At 33.9% G+C, this 27,736-nt stretch overlaps 4 protein-coding genes and 1 long non-coding RNA gene across 6 annotated transcripts; 4 read left to right on the top strand and 1 right to left on the bottom strand.

Moving 5' to 3' along the window:
* Positions 1-3,268: 3,268 nt before the first annotated feature.
* LOC110635357 (uncharacterized) lies at positions 3,269-5,046 on the top strand. Of its 2 annotated transcripts, none has more exons than XR_009143123.1 (2): positions 3,269-3,341; positions 4,447-5,046. It is a non-coding gene; the product is annotated as an uncharacterized LOC110635357 (long non-coding RNA). The 2 variants fall into 2 exon arrangements; XR_009143122.1 differs by lacking the exon at positions 3,269-3,341 and adding an exon at positions 3,676-3,748.
* Positions 5,047-6,729: 1,683 nt separating this feature from the next.
* On the top strand, positions 6,730-10,784 carry LOC110635363 (probable methyltransferase PMT23). Its single transcript, XM_021784664.2, has 8 exons — positions 6,730-7,448; positions 7,904-8,053; positions 8,299-8,569; positions 8,707-8,817; positions 9,098-9,269; positions 9,508-9,762; positions 10,090-10,284; positions 10,367-10,784. The coding sequence occupies exons 1-8, from the start codon at positions 6,897-6,899 to the stop codon at positions 10,551-10,553; spliced, it is 1,893 nt and encodes a 630-aa protein (XP_021640356.2). The 5' UTR covers positions 6,730-6,896; the 3' UTR covers positions 10,554-10,784.
* A 1,547-nt stretch (positions 10,785-12,331) lies between these two features.
* LOC110635364 (peptide-N4-(N-acetyl-beta-glucosaminyl)asparagine amidase A) lies at positions 12,332-14,305 on the bottom strand. The gene has a single exon (XM_058133762.1). The coding sequence runs from the start codon at positions 14,257-14,259 to the stop codon at positions 12,478-12,480; it is 1,782 nt and encodes a 593-aa protein (XP_057989745.1). The 5' UTR covers positions 14,260-14,305; the 3' UTR covers positions 12,332-12,477.
* Positions 14,306-18,013: 3,708 nt separating this feature from the next.
* On the top strand, positions 18,014-24,461 carry LOC110635356 (sister chromatid cohesion 1 protein 1). Its single transcript, XM_058135390.1, has 21 exons — positions 18,014-18,419; positions 18,619-18,687; positions 18,779-18,837; positions 18,930-18,974; positions 19,068-19,087; positions 19,222-19,298; positions 19,558-19,678; positions 20,820-20,895; positions 21,014-21,092; positions 21,286-21,398; positions 21,959-22,026; positions 22,131-22,283; positions 22,502-22,670; positions 22,756-22,838; positions 22,922-23,105; positions 23,224-23,302; positions 23,412-23,554; positions 23,672-23,756; positions 23,852-23,964; positions 24,072-24,163; positions 24,282-24,461. The coding sequence occupies exons 1-20, from the start codon at positions 18,367-18,369 to the stop codon at positions 24,152-24,154; spliced, it is 1,872 nt and encodes a 623-aa protein (XP_057991373.1). The 5' UTR covers positions 18,014-18,366; the 3' UTR covers positions 24,155-24,163; positions 24,282-24,461.
* Positions 24,462-26,123: 1,662 nt separating this feature from the next.
* LOC110635351 (uncharacterized protein At5g39865) lies at positions 26,124-27,523 on the top strand. The gene has a single exon (XM_021784653.2). The coding sequence runs from the start codon at positions 26,572-26,574 to the stop codon at positions 27,151-27,153; it is 582 nt and encodes a 193-aa protein (XP_021640345.2). The 5' UTR covers positions 26,124-26,571; the 3' UTR covers positions 27,154-27,523.
* The last annotated feature ends 213 nt before the right edge of the window (positions 27,524-27,736 follow it).

The following is a 27,736-nucleotide window of genomic DNA, read 5'->3' as shown; positions in this document are numbered from 1 at the left end:
GAAATGTGTAATGCTTTTAGGTCATGTTGTACTACTCTCCTCCAAGTCAATTTAGGTCTACCTCTTTTTTTCTTTCTATCCTCTAACCTAATGTGTTCTGCTTGTCTAACTGAAGCCTCCGTATGTCTACGCTTCACATGACCAAACCATCTCAATCTCTCTTCTCTCAACTTATCTTCAATTGACACCACTCCTACCTTTTCTCTAATACTCTAATTACGGACTTTATCTAGTCTAGTATAGCCACTCATCCACCTTAACATTCTCATCTCTGCAACTCTTATCTTAGACGCATACGACTCTTTCAGTGCCCAACACTCACTACCATATAACATAGCCGGTTGTATGGCTGTACGGTAAAATTTTCCTTTCAACTTATTGAGAATTTTACGATCACATAAAACTCCCGTGGCACGTCTCCACTTCAACCATCCGGCTTTAATCCTATGACTAACATCCTCCTCACATCCCCCATCTACTTGAAGGACTGAGCTAGATATTTAAAGTGATTACTTTGGGATAGTACCACTCATTCAAACTAACTCATTCTCTATCACTAGTTTGGCCTTCACTGAACTTGCAATGCATGTATTCTGTCTTCGTTCTACTTAACTTAAAACCCTTTGACTCTAGAGTACTTCTCCAAAACTCTAGCTTTCTATTGACTCTTTCTCGTGTCTCATCTATTAGAACAATATCATCCGCAAACAACAAGCACCAAGGAATACTCTTTTGTATATGTTTCGTCAATTCATCTAAAACTAATGTAAAAAGGTAAGGGCTTATGGCTGATCTTGGTGTAATCCAATTGAGATCGGAAAATCTCTTATATCCTCTCCCACTGTGCGCACAATAGTAGTTACTCCTTCATACATATCTTTCAATACTTGGAACACATTCCATAAGACATTCCATAAGACATCTCTTGGAACACTATCATAAGCCTTCTCCAAATCAATAAAAACCATGTGTAGATCTTTCTTTACATCTCTATATTTCTACATCAAGTTTCTAATAAGAAAGATCGCTTCTATAGTTGAACGATCAGGCATGAAACCAAATTGATTAAGAGAGATAGAAGTATCATGACGTAGTCGATGCTCCACAACTCTCTCCCACTACTTCATAGTATGGCTCATGAGTTTAATTCTCCTATAGTTTGAGCAACTCTGTGTGTTTTCTTTATTTTTAAAAATAGGTACTAAAATACTCCTCCATTCATCAAGCATTTTCTTTGAGTTTAGAATCTTATTAAATAATTTAGTTAACCATGCCACTCCCATATCTCCCAAACACTTTTACACTTCAATTGTTATTTCATCAGGTCCACAGGCTTTACCCACTTTCATTCTTTTAAGTGCTTCCTTTACTTCTAAATATCTAATCCTTCTAGTATAATTCACATTCTTTTCTATTGTTCTATAGTCTATAGTTATGCTATTACCATTTTGACTATTATTAAAGAGATCATTAAAATAATTTCTCTATCTTTCTTTAATGTCCTCATCTTTCACCAACACTTTTCTTTTCTTTATCCTTAATACGCCTCACTTGATTCAGATCTTGACATTTCCTTTCTCTCCTCCTTGCTAATCTATAAATATCTTTCTCCTCTTCTTTAGTCCCAAGTTTCTCATATAACTTTTGAAAGGCCTGTGCTCTTGCTTGACTAACTGTCTTTTTTGCCTCTTTCTTTGCTATCTTGTACTGTTCATATGCCTCATTATTATCACATTTAGGTAATTTCTTATACCATTCCCTTTTTCTCTTCACTACATTTTGTACTTTCTCATTCCACCACCATCTCTCTTTTGAGGGTGGTCCATGTCATTTAGACTCTCCAAGTACTTTTCTGGCTACTTCTCTAATCTTTGATGCCATCTGTATCCACATATCATTGGCCTCCATATCCAGCTTTCATACTTCGGACTCGAGAAGCTCATTTTTGAATTTCACTTACTTTACTCCTTTGAACTCCCACCACTTTATTCGAGCTACACTATTTCTTCTGACCTTACTTGAATTGTTCCTAAACTTGACATCCAAGACCACCAATTGATGTTGACTTGTTAAAGCCTCTCCTGGAATGACCTTGCAATCCTTGCATAGAGCTCTATTTGTCTTCCTGGTTAAGATGAAGTCGATTTGGCTTCTATGTTGCCCACTTTGAAAGTCACTAAATGTGACTCTCTTTTTATAAAGTAGGTATTTGCTAGTATTAGGTCGTATGCCATAGCAAAATCCATGATGCTTTTTCCCTCCTCATTTCGACTGCCAAAACCAAAACGTGCATGAACATTCTCATAACCTTGTCTATCACTTCCTACATGTCCATTCAAATCTCCACCAATGAAAACATTCTCTTCATTCGGTATGCTTTACATTAAATCATCCATATCTTCCTAAAACATTTGTTTACTCTCACTGTCTAGTCCTATTTGTGGGGCATAAGCACTAACCATATTTATTGTTTCTCTTTCTAGTACTAGCTTTACTAGTATAATTTTATCTCCTACTCTTTTCACAGCTATTACTGTGTCTTTTAATATCTTGTCTATGATTATGCCCACTCCGTTCTTATTTCTCTCCTTTTCGGTAAACCACAGTTTGTACCATGAATTACCCACTTCCTTACTTTTCTCTTCTACCCATTTAGTCTCCTGAATGCAAGCAATATTCACCCTTCTCCTTTCCAAGGTATCCACAAGCTCTATTAATTTTCCTGTAAGTGATCCAACATTCCAAGTACTAACCTTGATCCTCCTCCTATCCTGCTCCTTCCTAATTGGTCTCCTTTTATGATATCTTCTATTGTTTTTTATGTCTATCTTGTGTTTTATTCCACTATCTGTTCTACTATCTGTCCTATGGACTAACTTCTTTACCCACACCCGTCCATGATGTGAGAACCCTTGCTCACTTAACACCACACCCGGGGGCCGGCATGGCGCGTCGCTTTCGGTGAACGCCCTACACTCTTGCATATTTCTCGCTACACCCGGGCTCCGATGTAGCGCGTCTAGAGTAGAGAACGCCCCAATGTTTATATCATTTGAATCCATATCGTAAGGTGTGACGAAATTTTTACGCTGGTTGTCACCTACCGCAACTCTTTTCATTTATCCGGGCTTGGGACCGGCTAAGCGCAATCTACTTAGACAGAGTTAGAACAATAAAACATATATTAGGAAAAAAAACTTGCTAAAGAAAGAAGAAAAGATGATAACTTGTTTGCAGACAAGGACAAATTTGTCACAAATGCTTAAAAGGAAAAACTTGCAGAGCAGGCAAAATGGATGGAGGAAGAGCGTATGTGTCAAATTCAAGAGGAGAAAGAGGATGTATGTACTAACTCTTCCCTGGACTTCTCCTCTTGCTTCTTCTCCTCTTGCATATTTCTCGCTTCACCCGGGCTCTGATGTAGCGCGTCTAGAGTAGAGAACGCCCCAATGTTTATATCATTTGAATCCATATCGTAAGGTGTGACGAAATTTTTACGCTGGTTGTCACCTACCGCAACTCTTTTCATTTATCCGGGCTTGGGACCGGCTAAGCGCAATCTACTTAGACAGAGTTAGAACAATAAAACATATATTAGAAAAAACTTGCTAAAGAAAGAAGAAAAGATGATCACTTGTATGCAGACAAGGACAAATTTTTCACGAGTGCTTAAAAGGAAAAACTTGCAGAGCAGGCAAAATGGAAGGAGGAAGAGCGTATGTGTCAAATTCAAGAGGAGAAAGAGGATGTATGTATAACTCTTCCCTGGACTTCTCCTCTTGCTTCTTCTCTGTTGAACTTACCGTTAATTTTGGTCCCCATGTGATATGATTTTTTTTCATAGTTAATTCATTACTGTCTGTTTTACAATGCTACTCTGTTGCTGTCTCCTGGTCTCTTGATGCATTGGTACTAGTAGTGACATCTCTAGTTCTGTATGGACTTTTCATTTGGACAACGATAGTCATATGTTGACATTTTTTTCATGTTGTTTGACATACTATTTTTTCTCTACTTTGAACAACCATCTTTTTGTTGCATAATCTGATATCATGTTTTGCATTTTATAAATTTCTTTAACATAGGTATTGAAAGTAAGATGATTTATCAAGCTATTGCTATAAAACTATTTTTGGTAATTTTCTGATTCTAATATTTCAAGTTGGTTATTATTTATTTGTTATTCATTTATTTTTTTATGTATATGTTTCTGAAAATTGATTGTTAAATTTTCATGTGGCTTAAGTGGTGTATCATTACATATTTGGCTCATTTTAATATTCAAAATTTGAGCTAAATGTTCAATTCATTCTACTTGGTCACCTATTCTTATCCCTAAATTTTCATTTGTAAGTGTTGTTTTGATATCATTCTTAGGTGACCATGTGACCTTGGCCCTGTTTTGAACAACAGTGCTCTAATTGATGTATTTTGTTTTGGACTTAGATCTCTTTGTTCAAAAGGTTACCAAGAAAGGTGATTTGAGTGAATTCTACTTCAATCTTGGAAAAAATGTTGCATATGGTGCAAAAGGCATAGAGTCAAGGAAGCAAGAAAAACAAACTGAACTCAGGAAGCCAGTGAAGTTGGATGATTAAGTGTCGGCTGGTACATATAATAGAGTTGATCCTTTGCAAGGCTCCTCAAAGTCAATTATTGAGGCTGAAAGAGGAGCATCATTCTTCTGTTCCTCCTCTTAGGAGAAATTCCGAGTCCTTAGATCTTAAACCAGTTCCTGATGACCCAGTTTTGGACACACTGGTACAAGAAAAATCATCATCTGAACGAGGGTCAGCTAATCAACCAAAGCAAGACCATCACAAACGAAATGAGGATGCAGTAGCTACAAGCTAAAGAACGTTTTTTGACACGGAAGAAGGCAAAGCAGCAACCGTGAATGTTCTTTCTCTCTGCATGTAACGTGATTGAAATTCCAAACGAATCATTATTATATTTGGGTTAAAGCTGGATGTAAATTCAGCAATGAAAGACGGAATATTTTTAAATAAAAAATATTAAAAATTAACATAAAATAAAATTTTTTTTTTCCAACTGGATGTAAATAACTCTTTAGGAAAACACTTTTTTAATCTCTCACACTAGTTTTTCTTCCTGAAATTTTCATGACTCAGAGAGATCAAGAAAACCGAGAATGAAGATTCATGGGTTGGAGCCACTATCCTTTTAATAGAAAACATTAGTACCTCTACAATTCAAATGTCGATACGTCCGAGTGGTTAAGGACACAAACTAGAAATCTGTTGGGCTTTGCTTGCGCAGGTTCGAATCCTGCTGTAGACGCTTTTATTTTTTCTTTTTTTAAATTCCTTTTTTATAAAGGAAATGAGAGGCTGCCGTTTTCTGAATTCAAGAGGCCACCACTATTTTGTGAACCGTCAACACTTCCCATTTCCCATGTTTAAATATATGTTCCCATTATTTAAAATTTATGGTTTTTTTTTATTCTTTAGCACTCCCATGTTTTAATGTTTGTTAAAAATGTTGTAATTTTTAGTATTTAATTTAAAATTGTATCAAATTAATTAAATTAATTTAATTAAATTTTAATTAAATTAATTTCAATTCGATTAGAATTTAAACTCACATATATAATTAAAATGGGTCCCAACCAGACATGAATTGTCTCCCTATCTTTTCTTGAATAGGACATGAAGATTTCAATTCCAACCAACATTTTTTTTAACAATTTTTTTTTAAAAAAAAAACAATCTAATCATTTGCCTCAGTCTAAGTTCCTCAATTCACCGTATTAAAATAATACTTGAACCGAAATCGACTAGTCGGCTGGGCTAGGTGAATCATTGGCCAAGTTCTATATATATATATATATATATATATATATATATATATATATATATATATTTAAAGTACTCAAAAAAAATAAAAATAAAAATAAAAAATATATTTTTTAATTAAAAATTAAGTTTTTTTTAAATATAAAATAATTTTTTAAATTTTGATAAATTTATTAAAATATAAAAATATTTATATATTTAAAATATAAACACATATCATTAATTTAATATTATAATTAAACAATAAAAAATATTTTTTTAAAGAATATATTTTTATATATAAATTATTTTTTATAAAATAAATAAAGCCTAATTAACGAATCAAAGTCTTAATTAACTTGTGCATGGCGAGCCCATCATTTAGGCTTTATTTTCCTTAATTAAAAGTAGTTTAGATAACATTAAAATAAATCCAATTGGTAGAGTAAACCCCATTTTATTAAATAGACATTTAAAATTTTAAAGTCACACTGCTATAAGAGAGGTTTTTTCACTTAAAATCTTTTATTTTTATCTTTATATTTTCTCTTTTAGAGTTTTAATTTTTTAATATTAAAATTATAACTTTATAAATTTAATTTTAAATATTAAATATAATAAAATAAAAAAAATATTTGAATTAGTCATATATTTTGATTCATCCATTTAAATATTTTAATATTTTTAAAAGTAAATTATTATTTTATATATGAGTTTTATTATTATAAATATTTTATTCATTTTCTTATTTTTAACATTTTAATTCTTTATTAAATATCTTTAATAACTGATAAAATAAAAAAAATATAAAATATATAATAAATTAAGCTTTATAAATATTTTTATCTATATTTTAAAATATAAAATTTAAATATTAATTATAAAAAATTGCAGTAGCGCACCCAGCAAATGCGCCAACATAATTGCACTGCGGAGAAGACTCGTAAGAAAGGCCCAGCCTTTTACCTGTTCTTTCTTCTCTCTCTCTCTCTCTCTCTCTCTGTCCCGCTCTCTGTCTTTCAAGATCTCACTGAGAAAGAATCTTTCAATCACAGTTAAAGTAAATTCTTTCTTCCAAGATTTCACACACAGAAACCAAAAATGGCGTTATCTGTTCAGAATCTGATCAAAGAAAAGAAGTTCTTTTTCATTTTCGCTTTCTTTGTCTTGCTCATCTGCACTACTTTCCTTTTGTACACAAATGACACTCGTTTCTCTTCCTTATCCTTCTCTGATCTCCAAAAACAATCCAACCCATCTTCTTCCCAGTCATTCTCTCCACCCCCAATTGCCATCCCATCCCCTCCACCGCCTCTTGCCACCGTTTCGCCACCCACCACTGTCACTACTACCGCCGACAGCAATGATGATGCTAGTGGGAATGGAAATGGAAATGGGAATGATGAAGATAGTTCGGTTCTTGTTGGTGGCGATTTGGGTGGGATTGAGAAGATACAGTGGGAGCTCTGTAAGGGGACCGTGGCGGTGGATTATATACCGTGTTTAGATAATTCTAACGGCATAAAAGAACTGCAATCGAGGAGGCATATGGAGCATAGAGAGAGGCATTGCCCCAAGCCAAATCCAAGATGTTTGCCTCCGCTTCCTAAAGGATATAAGGTGCCCCTTCTGTGGCCTAAGAGCAGGGACATGGTGAGATTATAGATTCGTTGGTAAGATTTTGGTTTTTGTTTGTTTCTTCTTTATTGGGTTCGATTGCTGTTTTGAGTTAGGTTAAAAGAGCGTTTAGTTTGTAGATTCTTCGAGCTCCAAATAAAGTAAACTTTTGGAATTTCTTTTTGGTTTTTTAATGGGAATTCGTTTCTATATTACTTCTGTTAAGGGAAGCGAAAAGGAACTAGAAGTAGAGGTTTTAAATTTCATTTACAGGATCATAGTGCATAGACATATTTGGTTTAAATGTGTTCATTTGCTTTCGGATCTACCCTTCTTTTTTAAGGTAATTAGATCTTCCAAAATTAAATCTAAAATTTTCCTTTTGATTGATTTTGGGTCTGAATTAATTATGGTATAGCTTTAGTTGATTTTGTCTAGTGTAATACATGTCTACACTGGTTAATTATGTTGTTGTTCTCTCTGTTTTCCAGATTTGGTATGATAATGTCCCTCACCCTAAGCTTGTTGAATACAAGAAAGATCAAAACTGGGTGCGCAAGGAGGGTGATTTTCTTGTTTTCCCAGGAGGTGGTACTCAATTCAAGGATGGAGTAACTAACTACATCAATTTCATTGAAAAGGTATAACAAATGTTTTTCCTCTTTCCTTAATTTGAAAGTATTGCAAACCATGTTCTAATTTTTATTTATTTATTTATTTATTTATTTATTTATTTAATTTATTTTTCATCAGATGTAATTTGCTATTTGCTTCTGTTTCTGCTTTTGGAATGGTTTTGCTAATGTATAATCCAAATAGGTCTGGTTTGAATCTTTGTTTTTGAGTAAGTTATTCGAGGCTGATGTTTCTCTTTGAAATGCTGCAGACTTTGCCAATTATCCAATGGGGAAGGCGAACAAGGGTAGTTTTAGATGTCGGTTGTGGAGTTGCTAGCTTTGGTGGCTATTTGCTGGACAAAAATGTTATCACCATGTCATTTGCTCCAAAGGATGAACATGAAGCTCAGATACAGTTTGCTCTAGAGCGAGGAATTCCTGCTACATTATCTGTCATTGGGACAAAAAAGCTGACATACCCTGATAATGCATTTGATCTGATTCATTGTGCACGATGCAGGGTTCATTGGGATGCAGATGGTATTTTTTTTTCTTCTTTGTTCTCGCTTTAAGTCTGAAGATCTTGTATTATATTAAAATCATATTGTTGTGTCTTTTCTGTCAGTTGATTATGGAAGCTTTGAAATTGTTGTGACACTTTTTGTTGAAATTTTCAGGTGGAAAACCACTAATGGAGCTCAACAGGATACTGAGGCCTGGAGGTTTCTTTGTATGGTCTGCTACACCAGTATACCGTGATGATGAAAGAGATCGCAATGTTTGGAATTGTGAGCTGATATTCTTTCTTATTTTATGCGTGCAAGTCTGTTGCCTTGGACAACCCCTCCTCCCTTTTCTTCTCATAACCCTTTAAATTCATTGTCTTCAATTGACTTGTGCTCACTATTGGATTGGATGGTTTGTGTTCTGTTTTCTCTCTTTTATTTTTTTTATTTTTTATTTTTTATTTTTTGTTGTTTGCAAATATCATTAGGAGAATTTAAGTGAAGGGGTGATTGTGTTGAAAGATGTTCTAAGTTGGATGATTATCTTCTGTGTTTTGTGCAGCTATGGTGGCTTTGACAAATTCTATGTGCTGGAAGAATGTGGCTAAGACTATGGATTCATCGGGAATTGGGCTTGTAATCTATCAGAAACCTGACTCATCTTCATGCTATGACAATCGCAAAGAACAAGATCCTCCTTTTTGTGATCAGAATGATTCACAAAATGTTCCATGGTATTCTTTGCAAAAATGTTCTCTTGTAGCAATATATGTTTTTCTTATTGCATTTTGTTATTCTTCCCCTGCATGTTTGTTGTTGGGCATGCTTATTGTGTAATTATCCTTGATTCTCAGTGAGAGAGAATGCAGTAGTCCGTCTTTCAGAATTTAACTTCCATTCTGTTGTCCCTATTAACTAAATTGTGATCTAAAATTAGTAGCTACTTTATAATTATATTTTTTCCTTTCTTAGGTATGCACCTCTCACTAGATGCCTTTCAAGACTTCCAGTGGATACCAAAGGTAACTTGATCAGCTGGCCTGCACGATGGCCTTATAGGCTTAACAGTTTGCCTCCAAGGCTGTCAACTGAGCCGGATTCTGGAGATACGTTTTACGAGGACACCAGACATTGGTCAGTGCTTGTATCTGATGTTTATCTGAATGCAGATGCTATAAACTGGTCGAGTGTGCGGAATATAATGGATATGAATGCTGGCTATGGAGGGTAAGAATTATTTAGTTTGATAATTATATAGGGTCACACTTCCTAGGCAGCGAAGGAATATGTTATTATTATTAAGCTTTCTTCATGTGCATCAATATATTGGAAACTACAAATTAAAGTTACTTTATTACCTGCAGTTTTTTCAGCGATGCTTTTGTTTCTTCTATCATTTCATTGATTAGTTATTTGTCGATGATGATGGGTTATAAAAGTTTAGAAACACTTATCACATGTGAAATTCAGCAGCCACATTAGTTCCATTGGCTTTTAGTGCTCAATTGCTCTGTAAATATTTCTTGGACTGCTTTAATATTTTTCTTTTTACAGATTTGCAGCAGCACTAGTTGATCTTCCTTATTGGGTGATGAATGTTATCCCCTTTGACACAGAAGATACTCTGTCCATTATTTTCGACAGAGGGCTAATCGGAATTTATCACGACTGGTGTGAATCACTTAGTACCTATCCTCGAACATATGATGTATTGCATTCCAGCTTCCTCTTCAAAACTTTAACACAAAGGTATTACGCTAGGACTTAGTTTAAAAGCTTTGCTCATTATGCATTTAGTTTTCGCAGTGACCTGAGATTTTGCCATTTTTAGGTGCGACCTCATAGATGTAGCTGCGGAGATGGATCGGATAGTGAGACCTGGCGGATATGTTTTGATTCAAGATACCATGGAAATGATTCACAAGCTTAGTTCGATATTAGGTTCTCTTCATTGGTCTACCAGTCTCTATCAGAAACAATTTCTCATTGGTAGGAAAGGTTTCTGGCGTCCTGGCTGACAGCTAAAACAAAGCATAGAAAACCTGCTATTTGCACTTGCAATTTCACATTTGAAGTTTGGTAAGTGTAGAAAAAGTAAAAGGCAAGAACAGAAAGCAGAAAGTGATTCTTATTGCATGACTTTAGCTGAGAATTCTAAATCTTAGTCTATTCTTTCTTCTTCCCTCATATTATTACTTGTTATAGTGTAAAATCTTACAAACATGTTAATGAGGCATTTATTCATGGCTTGACTAGTTGTATGCTTCTTCTTCTTACCTACATTATAGTTCAGCTTAATTTATAACTAGTTATTACTTGTTTCAACATAATTATTAAACTTTTTTTTATTAGTCAAATCACTAAATTTTTAATTTTGTTTTACTAATTTCAATATTGCAATCTAAAATTTGATATGATAACTAAGTAAAATTATTGAAGTGAAAATCTTTTGTCACATTATTAAAGCACTTGAAACAAAATCAAAGGTAAAACAAATTAGAGCATAGTAATCTTGTGAAAATTTAATTTTAGTGAAAAGTCCAGCAGATAAAATAAGCCAGCACAGGATCCCCAGTGATACCGATGAATTTTAGCCAATAGGTTCAAAATATTCTCAAGGATGGTTCAAAATATACTCAAGGGTTGTAAAGTCTAGAATCTGAGTTTAGCTGAAGCTAAATGAACGAAAAATAGAATCCCAAGTTACTCATGCGGAGCATCACCATAGGTAAACAACCAATTTGATTAAGTTTCAAATGAGATAATCAAATTAAACAAGAAATAAAGCTGGTTTCAGCCAGGATCCCTATCCTGTAGTACAAAAGTAGTCAAATTTAGAACATTCTGTGAAGCTTTTCACAGAGATCAATCAAGATCCAAAAGAAAAACAAAAAACAAACCTAATATATGATCAACCTTGTGTTGAACCATATGTAGAAAGAGATAGTATAGACAAGCTAAAAGCATCCCAGTGAGGTGGCACATGTCTGATTGATACAATCATTATGTGGATGTGCTCCATCTACATTTTTCATCCTAAAGTTAAAAACCTTGTAACCTGAAGAATCCAGACAATATGCAATTTCAGTGAAGCTTCACATTTAAGGACCTCTTGGAATTATTAAGTGCAGGTTACAAAACTTATAACTCTGATTTCCCCAGCTTCCTGAGATACAAGCTTTTAGCTTTGATGGCTATGTAGGTATCTAAATGTAAGAAACCCATTCTTGTTAATTAGCTGCTAAAATCTAAACTAATTTATCAAAAAAAAAAAAAAAGTCTTGTCCTAAAATCATGACAAAGTTTACTTCTCCATCAGGGCCCTCTTTAGCTGTCTTCTACAGATCAAGGATAGGAAGGCAATGCAAGCAAGCATCCCTCTCCTATCATCAAAGCACAGAAACTAAAAAAAATAAGTGCTTGTTTCATCTTATATGAGACTCAAAACTAGAGTTGCACACAGTTCAGTTTAGTTAGTTTGAGGGCAAATTTTCACACTGAATCGACATGGTCAGTTTATGTTGAAGGCAAATCACAACCAACCATGCATATTCAATATCTAACTAAATCGAACCATTAACAATCAGTTTGAGTCGGTCGGTTTGAGCATGAACAAGTTTAATAAACCAAAACTGAACAAGCACTTTCAATGTCTAATACACCCATATCCTGCAGAATATTACAATTCCAAATGTAAACTTTGACTACATGTAAGCTATAAAGTTCTTAAAAGATAAATGTTACACATGTTACAGAAACACACACACACACACACACATACAGGAACACCACAATATCAAAGAAGAAATCTTGCAATGTATTAAACAATGGGAAATTACATCACAGAAAAGATTGATAAATACAGACAGATACAGAAGGCACATTATTTGGAGATTTCAGAATAAGAACAACCTAAAATGAAATTAACATAGCCAAAGAATATTAGAAAAAGGATGGACAGCCATAGGTTGAATTGTCTATTATAAGGCTGCCACCAATTGCTGCAACAGTACGAACATAGCAACCAGACTCATCCCTGGAAATTAAAGTTTGGTTAGTGACAGCTTCGCCTGCTATAACATCATGATTTTTAACCTCCATCCAACCATTAGCAACCTGTTTGTTGTGAACAAAGCTAGAAAACTTTCCATACGAATAAGTGTCAATCAAAGAATGAGAAACATTTGTAATAAGCATATAGGTATCCTTCTTAGTTCCAGGCAGATTCAAAGTGACCACTTTGAGAGGATAAGTTCTTTTAATAGTTATTCGAGTAAGCAATCTACCCATTTCATTCATCACTTTAACTTCTCTAGTAGACTTCATATCCTGTCTAGCTTGCTTATAATTCCCATTCTTCCCATACCTTATTGAGCTCCTGAACTTAAACTGATGCATAACAGTAGTAGTAAAGTTACCTGCGCTTGATTTAATCCACCCCACCAGCTGTGTTTTCCTTTTCCCCTTGATTGAAAACGACCCATCAAGATTTCTGAACTCTTCTTGTCGTTTTATGGAGGAACCAGGATTATGATAAACCACAGATTTAGCTTCTACACTAGCTGCTCCAATATCCAACCAAAGGTGCAAATTAGCATCAACAAGCCAATAAGAAATGCCATCACTAACACCAACTCCAACCACATGATCTTTTCCATCCAAAAGAACCCCTAAAAGTGGGGTCAAATCGAAATCATACGTAGGAAGATCAAATGCACCAATTGCCACTGTAGGTTCCCAAAACAGAGGATTAATCCCACCCGTGAAAATAACTGGAAATGGAACTTCTGAGGCTACAAACATCCCATCAATTGTCACGAAAACCTCCCTAAACGCTCCATTCCCACGCAAAGTTGTCAAATTGTTCATTCTAATGTAATTATTCGATGGATTAGAGTACCAAAACTCGTCGTTTCCATGAAACGACACGTACAATTCCAAAACGGCTCTGCGTGTGTTGTCTGGGAATCTCAATTTCCTGAAATGAACATCTGTATCCCTTTCGATTATAAACCAATACCCTTTACTATCACGAAATGAAGATATCGGAATTATCAAATCGGCCGGCGATTCATATAAACCCTTAGCTCCAAATCCTCCGTCTTTAGGGAAAATGCTTATGTGATCACCCCCAGTCACCGGAGCCCTAACGGCGGCATCCTTGTAGAAGAAGATAGTGACGTCGACATGGTAAACGCCGGTGTAGACGCTATTAACGACATTTTCGAGCATGATAGTGAAGTTGATGTTTGTCTTCGAGAGGAGAGAGGAATAACGAGTAATATCCTTTCGAACAATCCAGAAGATACCGGACTCCGTCGGCTCAGCGGTGCTGGTGCGGAGCAGCTCAGCTCCGCCGAGCCACAAGCCGGAGATGCGATCGTACTGGTCGCCGCGTGAATTGGCGCGAAACTCGAGAGAGACGTGGCGCCAAGGAGGTGGGCAATCGGAGGGTGGAGAGTAAGGGGTGGAGAAGGGAGGACGGTTGACGGTGTTGGCGAAGGTGTGGTGGATGATGTGAAGAGCGCATGATGGTTTCAAATGATCAGACGGTAGAGGATGGATTATCTCGAAGAATTCTTTGTATTCGAGTCCAGAAAGAGTGGATTTAGGCGCCGCTGATGATGGCCTGAAGAAGTGGTCTGGAGATATTGAGAGTGTGAGTGGAAAAGTAGTGACTGTGAGGAGAAGGAGAAGAACTAGGTGAAGGGGAGCTCTGTCCATTATTGTGAAGATGGAGGAAAGCTGGGTAGTTGTTTTTAGTTATACTGAGAAGAATAGATAAGTCCAAGAATCATAATTGTTTCCTATTTTTACTTTAATTTTTCTTAAAAAAAATCAGTTTTTATTTTTATAGAAAATAAAGAAAAATATGAAATATTAACAATAAAAAATGATTTTTTAAATTTAAAAATAAAAAATATTTATATTATTATAAAATATATTTAAAAACTTTATTTTTAAAATTTTATAATACATGTTATTTATTTTTTATATTAATATAATTATATTTTTATTATTGTAAATAAATATTTTTAAATAATTATTTAATTTTAATTATATAGATTTATAATATAAATATAAGTTACCCTAATTAATTTGGATTAAGATTTAGTTGTTCTTCATAACATATATTATAAAGAGAAGACAAAAGAGGAGGGAGGAGGAGGAGAAGAGGCTCATCTATGGACTAACACCTCAACTGTCTCTAGCTCTGTTTGGATGGGGTGAGGGAAGGGTAATGTAACACCCCAAATTTTATTATTTATGAGTATTTTTAATATTTTAATTTTATTTAAATTTTAGGAATTTTTTTGAGAGTTTTCGGATTTTAAAAATCGGGTTCGATTTTCCGAAAATATAAACTTTGATGATTTTTAAAAATTAATTTAAAGACCACGTGGAAAAACTAAAAATATATTTGGAGTCTACGATTTTAAATTTTGAATTTTAAAAATTTAAAATTTTTTTCCTTTTTCTTCCTCTCTTTTCTCTTTCTTTCTCTCTCCTCCTCCATCACTCTAGTTTCTCTCTTGTGTCTAAAATCATCTAAGAGCTTTCCATAGACACCAAGAAAGCCAAATCCATCGAGCGGTTTGTCCGATTTAAGATTGTAGCCCATTTCGACTTTTGGGCTAGATTTGTGAATCACGAGGAAACCGAGGCCACCGACATAAATTTCGAATTTTGTAATTTCGAGCATTAAATGAGCTTAGAAAATTCTGAAAAATTTATGTGCTAACCCCGTGTTATGGGCTTCGTGTAGGTATCCTCGATTCGCGATTCGGGGCTGGACCGGGTACGCAAATAAAAGTCTCGAGGTTTTGGCTAGCCCCATTGTCAAGTCGGAATCGGCAAAGGTAAACCGAACCTAGTTTTTACGTAATTTTCTAGTGCTTAAATAGGATTAAAAATCCATAAAATATTCGTGGTAGCTTAGAAAATTACGATTCTTTTGCAATAGCTTAGTAATATTGCCAAAGTTTTATAATTTTTAGAGCTTGTTTGGGCAAAAATGATCAATAATAAGGACTAAATTGAAATTTGATGGATGATTGATTTGATGGGCGGAGGGGCTGTGTGATATGATTGAACTGTTGATGTATGGATTGTGAGTATAGAAGTGCGTTTTTAGCCATTTGTTGGGTAGGTCCTAGGTATAGGGATTTACGACTTAGGACGTAATTGGTCTTTTCTTTATTTGTATTGAGTCGATTGTATTAAATAAATGTAATATGATTGTAATTTGTCCAAGTCTCGTGAGTAAAATATTAATTTTAATTATAATTTCGATATTATTATATGTTATGCCCATGCATCACTTATATGCATATATTTATGTAGTTAAACTCTATGCACGATTTATGTTGCATTCATAGATGTACCATGGATGTTGTTGTGGTAATTTGGCGTGTCATGTGGTGTGGACTATGGATAGGGCTTGAGTAATGGGACCTCGATTTGGTTATTAAGTGGAAGTCCGAGCTTGAGTAATGTTGGATTTAAGAGAATATGTTATGATTGATACTACAGGTGTGTGAGTGCTCCAAATTACCTTTTGATGTTATGATATGAAAATGTTGTGTATGTTGCATTTCACGTTGCATTAGTTATAGTTATAGAGATTATAGTTAAGATTGATATTTTACTCTCACTCCTGTTCAAAAATTTGGAGGATATTTTTTTTACCTCGCAGTTGTGTATCAATATTGTGTAATTTTAATTACTCCTAGAATTTCCGCATGTGTTAGCAAGAATTATTTGAAATTAATATTATATTCATGTTGGAAAACTTAATATTTTAAGTCTGTGCTTGATGGATTGGATGAGGAGCTCCCATTTATTATTATGTTGATGAGTATGTGGAGGGTGGCTCCCAATGGATTGTTTATTGTGTTGAAAACTCCCGTTGGAAAGTCCATTTTGTTTGTTTTCTTGATATTGGGCCCAAATGGGCCTTAGAGTTGGGTTAATGAATAGTTAAGGCTTACATAGGTTGGATCGTGACAAATTAATGGAAGGATAAGGAAGGAGAATAGTGAAGAGAGTCACAATAAAAAAAAATTTCATGTGTTAGAAAGATGTGAATTAATGAAAAGGTAAGAAAATGTAATATATATTCTTTATATTTGGAAAGAGATAAAAGAAAGATAAAAAATTATTAAAAGTATAAAAATATATTTTTTTTATTAGATAATTTATTAAATAGTAAATTCATTATGATAAATCTTAAATTTATGAATAATAATAGTCCACTATAAATAAATCATAAAATTAATAGATCAAAATAATAATGCGTAAATCTAACAAAAATTGAATAAAAAATGAATTATTTAGAAAAAAAATGATAATTGAAGTATAATAATTGAAGTAAATTATTGAAAAAATAAATAAAAAAATAATAATTGAAGTATAATAATTACAGTAAACTATTTAAAAATAAATTATTAAAAGCAGAGAAACTATGTATAGCCACTTAAAAAAAAGACATTTATTTATAGTGATACGCTAGATTTATTTTTAATGGATATAATTAAATTTTTAATAAAAAATTAATTATATAATAAAAAAATAAAAAATAAAGTAATTTTTAACTCTCAACTTCCTCTGCTTATACTCTAATTTAAAATGTAAAAAAAATTAAAATTTAAAAAATAAAAGAGAATAAATCTTACTTTTATTTACATTTATTCTTTATTAATTCACATTATTTTAAATAAAAATATAATAATTACTTACCTTCGTTACTCTTATTTATCGTTTCCTCGCCTCACCGAAAAAGAGCATAAAAAACTGACACCCTCCACCGCCAAATGTTGAGATGCATGTCACTCATTGTCCTGGCATTCCAAACTCAACTAGCTTTGATATTCGGATTCATCACATCACTGAATTCATTTAATCAATGATTCCTTTAAATTTAATTAAAAAAAAAAACCATGAGTACTAAAATTAAGAAATTTGTCAACAAAAATTAAATTTATTTAAAATCAAGAAGAATGAACGCATGAAATATGTATCACCTTATCTCTATTCTACATTTCTTTATTTTGTGTTGGTACTACTAAAACTCTTTTCTTCTCTTGTACACATCAGAAATACACTTACTTCAATAGAAATTATATAATATTATAATGATTTCATATCAATAAGTAATATAAAATGATAAATAAATAATATTTAAATAAATATATAAATATAGTTATATTTAAAAAAAATTAAACTATACATACATATTTACTTATTAAAATTCACACATTTATTTATTCATTAATTATTAGATTATTATCTCATATATAACATCCTATATGAAATAATCACTTTAATTTATAATTTCTTATTTCTTCGGTCTCAATTTTATGTTTACATAAAAATAATTATTGATTTAATCTATATTAAAATTAATTTCAAAATTGCTGTTTTATTAATTTAAAAGAAAAAAAAAAAGGCAAAAGAGTGCAAAGCAAGCTGGTTCTGTATGACGCAAAAGTCGAAATAACGAACTTTAGGTCGTTACAATGAGCATTTACTAAAGTCGCAAAGAAGGTGACGAAACAGACTCTCGTGCCATTATTCTGCATCCCCACGTACAAGGTTTCACCAAAATTTTCTTGTCACTGAAGTGACTTTATCACCCAGATAATTCTTCTATACGCTCGCTGCACACTCTCCTATGGCGGGCGAGTGTAGTTCGTTTTAAACAGAATCAAAATTCCTTCACTCGTTTCGCATGTAATCTCTTTCTCTCCTAAACCGATTCTTCTTCTTCTTCTTCTTCTGGTCTCTGTTTCGCTCTGTTTTTGTACTGTAAAAAAACTTGAGCTATCGAACATGTTCTACTCTCACCAGCTTCTAGCTCGCAAAGCACCTCTAGGCCAGATCTGGTGACCTTCTAGTTTCTCTTATCTTCGATTTCTTACTTGTACAATGGTAGTTTTAGTTCATTTCTCTCTCTGATTTTGAAGAGACGACTCTGTTTAATCTCGATTTCTGTTGATATCGATTATGCTTTGAGTGTTTTTGAAGTTGTTTTCTCTGTAATACTAAGTGGGTTTTAACTTGAATCTCTGTGTGTGTGTAAAGGATGGCTGCAACCATGCATGCGAAAATAAATCGGAAGAAACTTAATAAGCTCAACATAATTCAAATCTGGTTATTCCTTTTTCTGAGTTTTTTTTTTAAATTATATTCAAAATTGTCCAATCTATCACTATGAGTTTAATACTTCCATGTATGTTTACAGTGAACAGATTTTGAATCCCTCTGTTCCAATGGCGCTTAGGCTCTCTGGGATTCTAATGGGTACTTTCTCCTTTTCATTCTCTCTTCTGAATTCAGTTTCTGCTTGAAACCATCACTGGAATAGAATATTTTCTTCTCTTTTATCTTCTCAGGTGGAGTTGTTATTGTTTACGAACGAAAAGTGAAACTCCTCTATGGTGACCTCCAATCCCTTTTTTAACTCATATTTGAAGTTCAATTTCGAGTTTCATCATCTGGGTTAACAGCGTGTATTGTGTGTTTCCTTGCAGATGATGTAACCCGTTTACTGGTACTTGCACTATTTTATATATCAAGAAGAAAACGAAATCTATTCTCCCTGTTTTCTTTTTCTGGTTTCCAGTTTCCTTGTTCAGGGCTAAATGTAAATCATATGGTGTTCTCTGATAATTTTTCGTTTATCAGGTCGAAATAAACGAAGCATGGAAAGTAAAATCAGCTCCAGACTCTACTGTCCTTCCTAAAGGGAAATGTCAGGCTAAGTTCGTCACCGTTTCTCTTCTTCTCTCCTTAAATCAGCGTATTTTATCACGCTTATTCACTAAACCAGCTAACCATAGGCCATATTACGCACATTTTAGAGGGGATAATATGTGCATTTTAACAAAGTTAAAGACCAGCGCATGTTATCAGCGTTTGGTCTCTGATGAATGAGAGAGAGCGTTATGGGCGCAGGCAAGGGTGGCAAGGTCAAATGGCATGTGTCATTTTTGGTTAATTGGAGTTTGTTCATGTATGCAGAAAGGATGCTGTGACTTTGCCAGAGAACCAAGAGACAGATCCGGGAGATATTGAGCAATCCGTTAATTTCTCCAATACAAACGCCACAATGGGTTTCCAACAAGCAGCATATTTTGCAATGGTAAATTAATATAATCAATTATAAATTTTGCCTTTGTTTTAAAATGATACATAAACTCTCTATAATATGTAATTAATAAATTGAATGAAGTTGTCTGATCCGAGTTCGAACTCCAGTAGAAACTAAATCAATAAAAAAAATTGAGAGAAGCATTAACTAGGTATTTATTTCATTAGAAAGATAATGTCAATGGAGTAAAATGAACATGTGTTGGATTTTATCCATTCCTGATCAAAATGTGAACCCATATTGCTTGATGGGGATATGTTTGATAAATATACTCCGTTAACTCATGAAGCTTTAAAGGGCTTTTAATCCTTCTATGTTCAAATAAGTTGCCTTGGGTTTTAATCAAGTAGAAAATTAATTTTGTGGGTCAGTCCGTCATCCAAAGCCATTAGTTACGGTTATGGATTGAGGTATGTCAAGTATAATCGTGAATATGCATTGATGTGGATGTATAGGATTTCAATGTACCTTTCTTTGTGGTTAAGTCACTTGATCATGAGATGTAAATTGGGGTTGAGGTAGGAAATAAATTAACCTTCTGCTTGACGGGAACCGCAGTAATTTACATGTCAAAATGTGGACTTTTTCCAATCTATGTTCACCGAAAGAGGCTGTCAAGCTTACAAGATGCATTTGTCCATCACATACAATTTCTCATCTTTTTATAGCTTTTGGGTCTGAAGATTACTTCTCCCTTTGTTCACTTGAGTAATAATTTTAATCGTTTTGAAGCACAAATTTGAATTTACATCATTCCTTTAGAACAATTCTTTAATATTATTACTTATGAGTTTTGTTGATTTTTTATGTATCCTGATGTATTGCCATGGCAACCTTGTTAGATCTTCCTGTTTTTGCGAAACAATGTGAAGAAGTCAAAAGATAAAATTAGTATCCTACTCGTTTCTCTGTCTTCTATATCTTAATTTGCTCAGTGTGAAAGTTTTATAACACTTTTATGATCAATCTCTGTTACAAAGCATGTGAGTAAACAAGGGACTGAATCATATTCATAGATGGTAATGTCATTTAATCTTTCTTTTTAATAAATTGCCTGAAAATACTATCTGCTAAAATATTCTGCATTGCCCTTGAATTTCATCTCTGTATAAATAAGGTTCTCCCTGTGCAGAGACTTGATGATATTGATGAGCCCTTTATTAATAACGATCCCAGGGAGGAAGATGCATCTCAGCAATTACATCAAGGTTTTCCTCTACAAAATTTCTTTGCTTGTCCTCCTTCCTATGAATCGATCAGTAAGGTATATCCAAATATGATTATATTTTTATTTTCCCCTTAAGCTGACATGTGCTGTTCTCTCAGCTGACGCAGACAACATCAAATTGTTTGAACGTTTTGATTTATATCAGTCGAACACAGAAATGTACAATCGCTTTGAAAGGTGATTCCATGTCATGGTGCAATATTAGCTTCTGCTTTTGCATGACCTGTTTTGGATGATGTGGTTCCAAATAACTAAAGTCGTAGTTAGGAGTTGAGAAACTTTTCAGCCTAGAATTCACAAGGGATTCACTTCTATATCCATTGATCTAATATTTATTCTCATATACATATCTTTGTTGCTGATGTGGCAGGTTTGATATTGAAGAGGATGAGGAGACACAACTCAACTTCACTTCAGGGGAGCATATGGAGATCCTAACTACCCTCATATCCTCCCCACCCCCCAAGGATGAAGCTCCAAGAGGTCAGTAACATGACTTGTGTGCATCTCAAATAACGCCTTTCGTTGTTTCTTCTTCCTTTCTTTGTTTTTTCCTTTTCTTTTCTTTCTTGATGATGTATAAAGGTTTCTATGTTGTGTGGACTTTTACCTTGGTTACTTGTTATTTAAAACAATATCTGAAATCTTCATGCTTCAACAGGGTTATGCAATTAGCTGTTGGAACCTTTTCACTTTTCCCAATTTCCATTATTTATTTATTTATTTGTCTTCCCCGGACCGGGACTTGCAAACTTAGATAATCTAATAGTTTCCAAAAAAAAGGGTAATTCTTGAACTTTTTTAGTAAAGAAATAGTGAATTTCTTTAGTACTGAATTATATATCATTTACTTTTTGTATTAGTAACTACAAAACAATTTGATCTTATTCCTCCTCCATTTTAATAAACCGAAACGTCGCAGATGCAGTCATTGTAGCATTACCGCTTATGTCTTAACTGATAGAATGTAAGAATGAGCACTCATTCACCTAAGAAACCATCCTGCTGTGTTCATATATTAACATTAACATTGCATTCCGTAGCTGATGAATTCGAAGACCATCTAGAAAAACAAATCAATCAACCATATGAATGCGAGGAAGCCAGCAAGGTAAAGTAATTTAATTAAAGAAACTCCATGGCTCATCATGTGATGTTAGATGAATAAAATAAACAATACTAGTTTAACTGATCTAGAAAGAGGGGATGAAGCAGGATCAACAGGGGCAAGCACTCATTCAAAGGAAAAAAACAAGACGTGCAGCTCCTGCAATGGATTATGAGCAAACCATTATTCCTGGCCAAATATATCAGTCTTGGCTTCAAAATGCTTCTGATATTGCCTCAAGGAGAGGAAGAAAAAGAAAGGTTTGTGCTTGATCTCCAGCATGATTCACATTTCAAACTTGTGCAAAGCAATTTCTTGTTATCATGTATGTCATGAGACAATTCGATAGGCTAAGAATCTGCCGTCTTGCCTATAATTGTTTAAGATTTCAATATTTTTTGCAAGTGTCCACCCTTGCAAGACAAACATTAAACTGAAAAACAAAGCAGCCTTGGACAACATAGTGCATATTTTGCAGGCACGCGGGGATATCATGTCTACAATGAAGGTAGCTAAACTCATGGATCTGCCACCTATGGTAATTATGGATGATTTATACACACACGAAAATAGACAAATCTATTATCCAGCACCTCTTCTGGAGCTTTGGATGAAAAGTACCCAACCTCCCCATGACTCACCTTCTGGTGAGAATTTAAGTATAGCTGCTTCTGAGATTATTATCCTAAGAAAGACAATGAATGGGTAAATTGAGATTTTACTTCTGTACAGCAAGGATTTCCCCACCTCTGCCTCCAGAACCATCATCATCAACACCACCAGAGAGAGGACAATATCAGGAACCAACAGGATATGTAAGTCCCTTTAATCGTCTCTTGATTAATTTGTTCCAAGGGGAAATACTGCAGCACATCTGATAGAGTTTTTGGACATGAAGCCCTTTGAAGATTTTCACAGTGGAACTGGGTCACAGTCACTAGGTTTCTCCATAGAGAAACAGCGGGAAGCCGTTGTTAATGATGAAATGCCAATGGAAATCCTCATGGGAGAACTAAGAGCCAACCTTATGAACAATGGTAGGAAGATAACCGAGGCCAATTTGGTGACACCTAGAAATTCTGGTAAGTTGCCTCTCTTTCCTACATTCTATGTTACACTTGCATAGAAAGAATTCCTGAGGAAATGATGACTATTATAATACTTCTGTATAAGTTTTTTTTGCCTTGCGTAAATTTACAGGAGATGAAGTAAGATCCATTCCAAGCTCTGGATCAGGACATGGTATGCCATCACATCATTCAGAAGCCCACTCAGTAAGGTTAGGGGAACATCTGCTCATGTAAAATCAACTAGAATGACAAATGTTGTATGTGAACATGTATATACCACGCCATGTTTTGAGGATTGGACGCCCTGTCAATTGCTAGATCAAACAAGAAAAGGCCTTACTCTTCATCTAGACACAGTGGCAGTGGCCTTGAACCAGTAGAAGAAGAGAATCCATGGAAGTTTCCTGAACCAAATTTCAAGTTATCAAGGCTGTCTGAGAATGACCAAACACCTGATCAAGGTAAATAGATAGCTCAGTCACCCATCTCTTAGGTTGCAGCAGCTTTGGCTATTGAAATTTTAACCATTTTCCCGTTAGATACCCTAAATTTGCTTTTCTCTTTTTTTCTTTTCACAGAACTATTGATGGAAACTGGACCTACACAAACCCAACATCCAATCATCAGTCAGCCAGTGGACAAGATAACTGACACCATCCGATTGTACAGCTCTTTTAATATTTATATATAATGTTACTAGTGCTAATGTCCATTGTTTGATCAGTTGACGCATATTATTGGGACTGGCATTTCCACAGGCAGATGAAAGCACATTTTGAGACACCAGGAACCCCTCTAGTAGAATCCTTGAACAAGCTATCGGTTGGAATGAACCGAAAAGGAGCAGCTATGCTCTTTTATCAAACTTGTGGTAATACAAGTTCTTTCTCTGCCAACTAAAATAGTACAGTTGCCAATTTAACTATTTATTAACTTCCAAGAAATTAAAACTGGAACGAGTCGCTATTTTGCCTGCAGTTCTTGCTTCTCGTGATTTCCTAAGAGTTGAACAGAAAGTTCCTTACGGGGAGATTCTCATTTCTAAAGGAAAAAAGTTATGATGGTATAAGGTCAGTACAGACTTATATGCATATACCTTTCAGCAATTTCTTGCTTGTTTCTCTTCTACCATAACATGTTTAAGGCTTAGAATTTACTAGTAATACAATTATTTCTTCCATGATACAGCTTATTATTTTAGACAAAAACCAGAGTTTACTCAGCAGTCCTCAATTATCAAAGTAGCAAAAACATATAAATTGTGAAAATTGCTTCTGTCCATTTCTTGGACTTATCCTGTAATATCATATTCTTATGCCAATAATGTACTATGCCTTTCCCTAGTGTATTCAGAATTTTACCTTTCTATCTTGCTATTGCATTCTAAAACTGATGCTGTAATTCCTGTTTTTGCCAATGGTCTATATTCTGACTGTCAATGGATAATCAGAAATTTCTTTCCTTTGTTCACTACTCAGCACTCACTATTCTCTTTCTCCTCACAACATAGATACTTCTATTTCTAGAAAGGTGCAGGGTACCAAAATTACTTTGTAGAATAGCAATTATATAACTCACTGGGTAGCTGACCTTAAACGAATTTGCGAGAACATTTTCATGAACAATGTAAATGAATCTGTTGTTTCAGAACTTGTGTTGGAGTTGCATCTTATGATTTAACATCGATAATTCTAGATAGGATTATTTACAGAAAAGAAAAGCAAACAAAGTTTTCTTTCAATAATTTGTTGAACGCTTGCTGACATGGAAAAAAAATCAGCAAACAACATTGTTACAAAAAGTAAGCACAATGAAAAATAAATTGGAGTTATTGAACTGGTAGTGGATAATGTTGTTATCTGATTACACCTTGTATTTTTACTGAGATCTTCTTCAGAATTTGTCTCAAACTCCGAAAACAAAATTAGGAACAAGTGTGCATATATATATATATATATTAAAAATTTATGCCAATTCCCATATTTTCTAAGAAATTTGGGATCAAATCTTTGAAGTATAGCTTCAATTATGATGCATGAACGATTATTGATAGGATGTTTGATTCAACTATTAAATGCAGTTGATTGTCATAAACATCCAAATAGATTAATATGTTTCATGTTTAATAACAATCGATGTCGATAATTGATAAACTATTTATTTTGGAGCTTTTTTTTATTTGAATTTATTAATTATTTATACTATATTACTTTTTTCAAATGTATTAATTACAAAATTTTGTATCTTCAAATTAATTTTTTTATATTAATAAATTATTTATAATTGTAAAAAATAATAAATAAATATTAAAATGTTATAAATAATATTTTTATTAATGGTAATGTTCATTCTTTTCTTTATGAAATAATGTTGATTCTTAAATGATGAAAAACATATACACATTAAAAATATTTTAAAAAAAAATTATATTTTTAACTTTTGTATAACAAATTAATAATTATATGTATATTTTAATAATAAAATAATATATATATATATATATTAACATATCGATTACTTAAGTATTTCAATTATAATTAATTATTAGCTATTAATTATAACTATGTTTAATAGCTAAATCAAATAGTGACCGAATCTAATTTATTTACAGATGAGTTAGGCAAAACCATAGGAGGAATGGCCTCCAAGAGTTAATAGAAATGGATAAGCTGATAGAGTCAGGAATAATGGTAAGGGCATTTCTGTTGGTTAGGCTAAGAACAAATATGAAAATGTGAGCTAGAAACCAGTGTGACCTTCTGACATCCATCTCATTCTCATAGTCTACAAATATAACTAAAATTTCAATAATGATTTCTGATGTGTTCCTGCACATGCTTTGCTCATACATATGGTACAGGCAATTAAATTTCGTAGCGGTAAGCAGAATTTATTGGATTTCTCCAGATTAGCTGCTCTTTACTTTATCGGAGAAATTTATTTAGGGATTGCCAGATCTCAGTGCACCCCATAAGTCGTATCTTTGAACATCCCCCCAAGCCAAGGGATTAAATAACCCATTGTTTTTTATTTTATTTTATTTTAGAATGATTAAATAATACAACTTGGCCACTACCATTTTAGCCAAATTGACTGCAACTTTTTTTGCAAGAATAAATATCAGGAACCCATAAACTACATGCCATAACTTGAAGGGATTGGATCGGATTGATTTCGATTCAACACAAGGGATTGAAATTAGACTGTAGGTTCTTCTTATTCCGATTCGAACCGATTTCCAATTTTTTTCCCTTGAAGCATTGAAAATTTTTTATTTATTTAAAGGAAATTTTTTATTCTCAAACGATTTCGAAATGATTTTAATTCAAATTAAACAAATTCAAGTCAATTTTGATTAGGTTTTAGGCAATATTAAACCGAACCGATTTCCTGCCGAAGTGGACCGTGGGCAGGTCCTAGTCCAGTACTACTTTATAAACCTAAGCACCATCACTCTTCCATAGCCTCACTCTCCGTGATGTGGCCGGGGTGGTTGAGATCACCAGGTAGGGCTTACATCTCCTCCAAACCACCACCATCACCAATGCACTTCTCTTGCTCATCCTTCAAGGATATCAATACCCTTCTCCTAGAAGAACCTCAAAATGAATCCAAATCCGAACCCCAATCCCCCAGAAGACCAAGACCCTGCATTTTCCACCGGGTCCGAATCGCCACTTCACTCCTCCACCACCGCCACCACTCAAAAACATCCATCATTTCACCACCTCCTAACCATGGTTACCACCACATCACCCTCTACTTCACAAGTCTCCGCATTGTCCGCAAGACATTTGAGGATTGCAGGACCGTCAGATCAATCCTCCGTGGATTACGCGTCCCAGTCGATGAACGAGATTTGTCCATAGATAGTAGGTACCTAGACGAGTTACAGAGGATCTCAGGGTCCAAAAAGGTGAGCTTGCCTGTAGTTTTTATCGGAGGCAAACATGTTGGTGGGGCCAAGGAGATCAAGGAGATGAATGAAAGTGGAGAATTGAGGAAGCTGATTGGTGGGTTACCGTTTGTAGAAAACAGGGCTGAGATTTGTTCTCTGTGAACAGTGCAATGGCAGCCATGAGATTTACTCGGAGAAGTCGGGTTTAGAACTTGCACATCTTGCAATGTGAACGGCATGATTAGGTGTGGCCTATGTTTTCCGGTGGACCAGCTACCTTGACAATATAGCCCTCAATTTTACAATAAGAAAGAGGAAAAGAAAATAATAGAATGGTATTAGCAGTTTTTTTTTTCTTTTTTCTTTTTTCTTTTTTAAGTTATGGAAATGGAAATATTTGATGGGTTTTAATTCTATTTGTTAGATGTTTATAGACTTAGCAACAAGATTGTAATGGTTTGTTATTGAGTATTATTTGTGAAACTTGTATTATTTTCCTAATGATGATACCATTTAGGACATTTTAATTGAATTTGTTGCCTATAATTAGGTGTACTTAGGAAATCATGGAAATTTCAAGGAAAATATATTACAATTTAGTTGTATAATTACTTTGATTATATGTGTTTATCTCTTTTCTTTGTCAAAGAAAATAAATTTATATTACATTAAAAAAATACATATAAAAAATGAAGTATAATAAATTAGTCATACAATATAATAGACAAAGAACATTCAACATAAG

Source organism: Hevea brasiliensis, chromosome 14 (genome assembly GCF_030052815.1).
Source record: "Hevea brasiliensis isolate MT/VB/25A 57/8 chromosome 14, ASM3005281v1, whole genome shotgun sequence".
NCBI classification, from domain to species: domain Eukaryota; kingdom Viridiplantae; phylum Streptophyta; class Magnoliopsida; order Malpighiales; family Euphorbiaceae; genus Hevea; species Hevea brasiliensis.
The sequence above is the reverse complement of the archived record's forward strand: the minus strand, read 5'-3'. Positions and strand labels throughout refer to the sequence as shown.

Excerpts from the sequence above, each read along its gene's own strand:
- LOC110635363 (XM_021784664.2), top strand. The coding sequence starts at position 6,897 with ATGGCGTTATCTGTTCAGAATCTGATCAAAGAAAAGAAGTTCTTTTTC. Across the intron at positions 8,054-8,298 it reads ACATCAATTTCATTGAAAAG|ACTTTGCCAATTATCCAATG; the intron begins GTATAACAAATG and ends GAAATGCTGCAG. Across the intron at positions 8,570-8,706 it reads GGTTCATTGGGATGCAGATG|GTGGAAAACCACTAATGGAG; the intron begins GTATTTTTTTTT and ends TGAAATTTTCAG.
- LOC110635364 (XM_058133762.1), bottom strand. The coding sequence starts at position 14,259 with ATGGACAGAGCTCCCCTTCACCTAGTTCTTCTCCTTCTCCTCACAGTC.
- LOC110635356 (XM_058135390.1), top strand. The coding sequence starts at position 18,367 with ATGTTCTACTCTCACCAGCTTCTAGCTCGCAAAGCACCTCTAGGCCAG. Across the intron at positions 19,088-19,221 it reads ATGATGTAACCCGTTTACTG|GTCGAAATAAACGAAGCATG; the intron begins GTACTTGCACTA and ends TTCGTTTATCAG. Across the intron at positions 20,896-21,013 it reads ATCTCAGCAATTACATCAAG|CTGACGCAGACAACATCAAA; the intron begins GTTTTCCTCTAC and ends CTGTTCTCTCAG.
- LOC110635351 (XM_021784653.2), top strand. The coding sequence starts at position 26,572 with ATGTGGCCGGGGTGGTTGAGATCACCAGGTAGGGCTTACATCTCCTCC.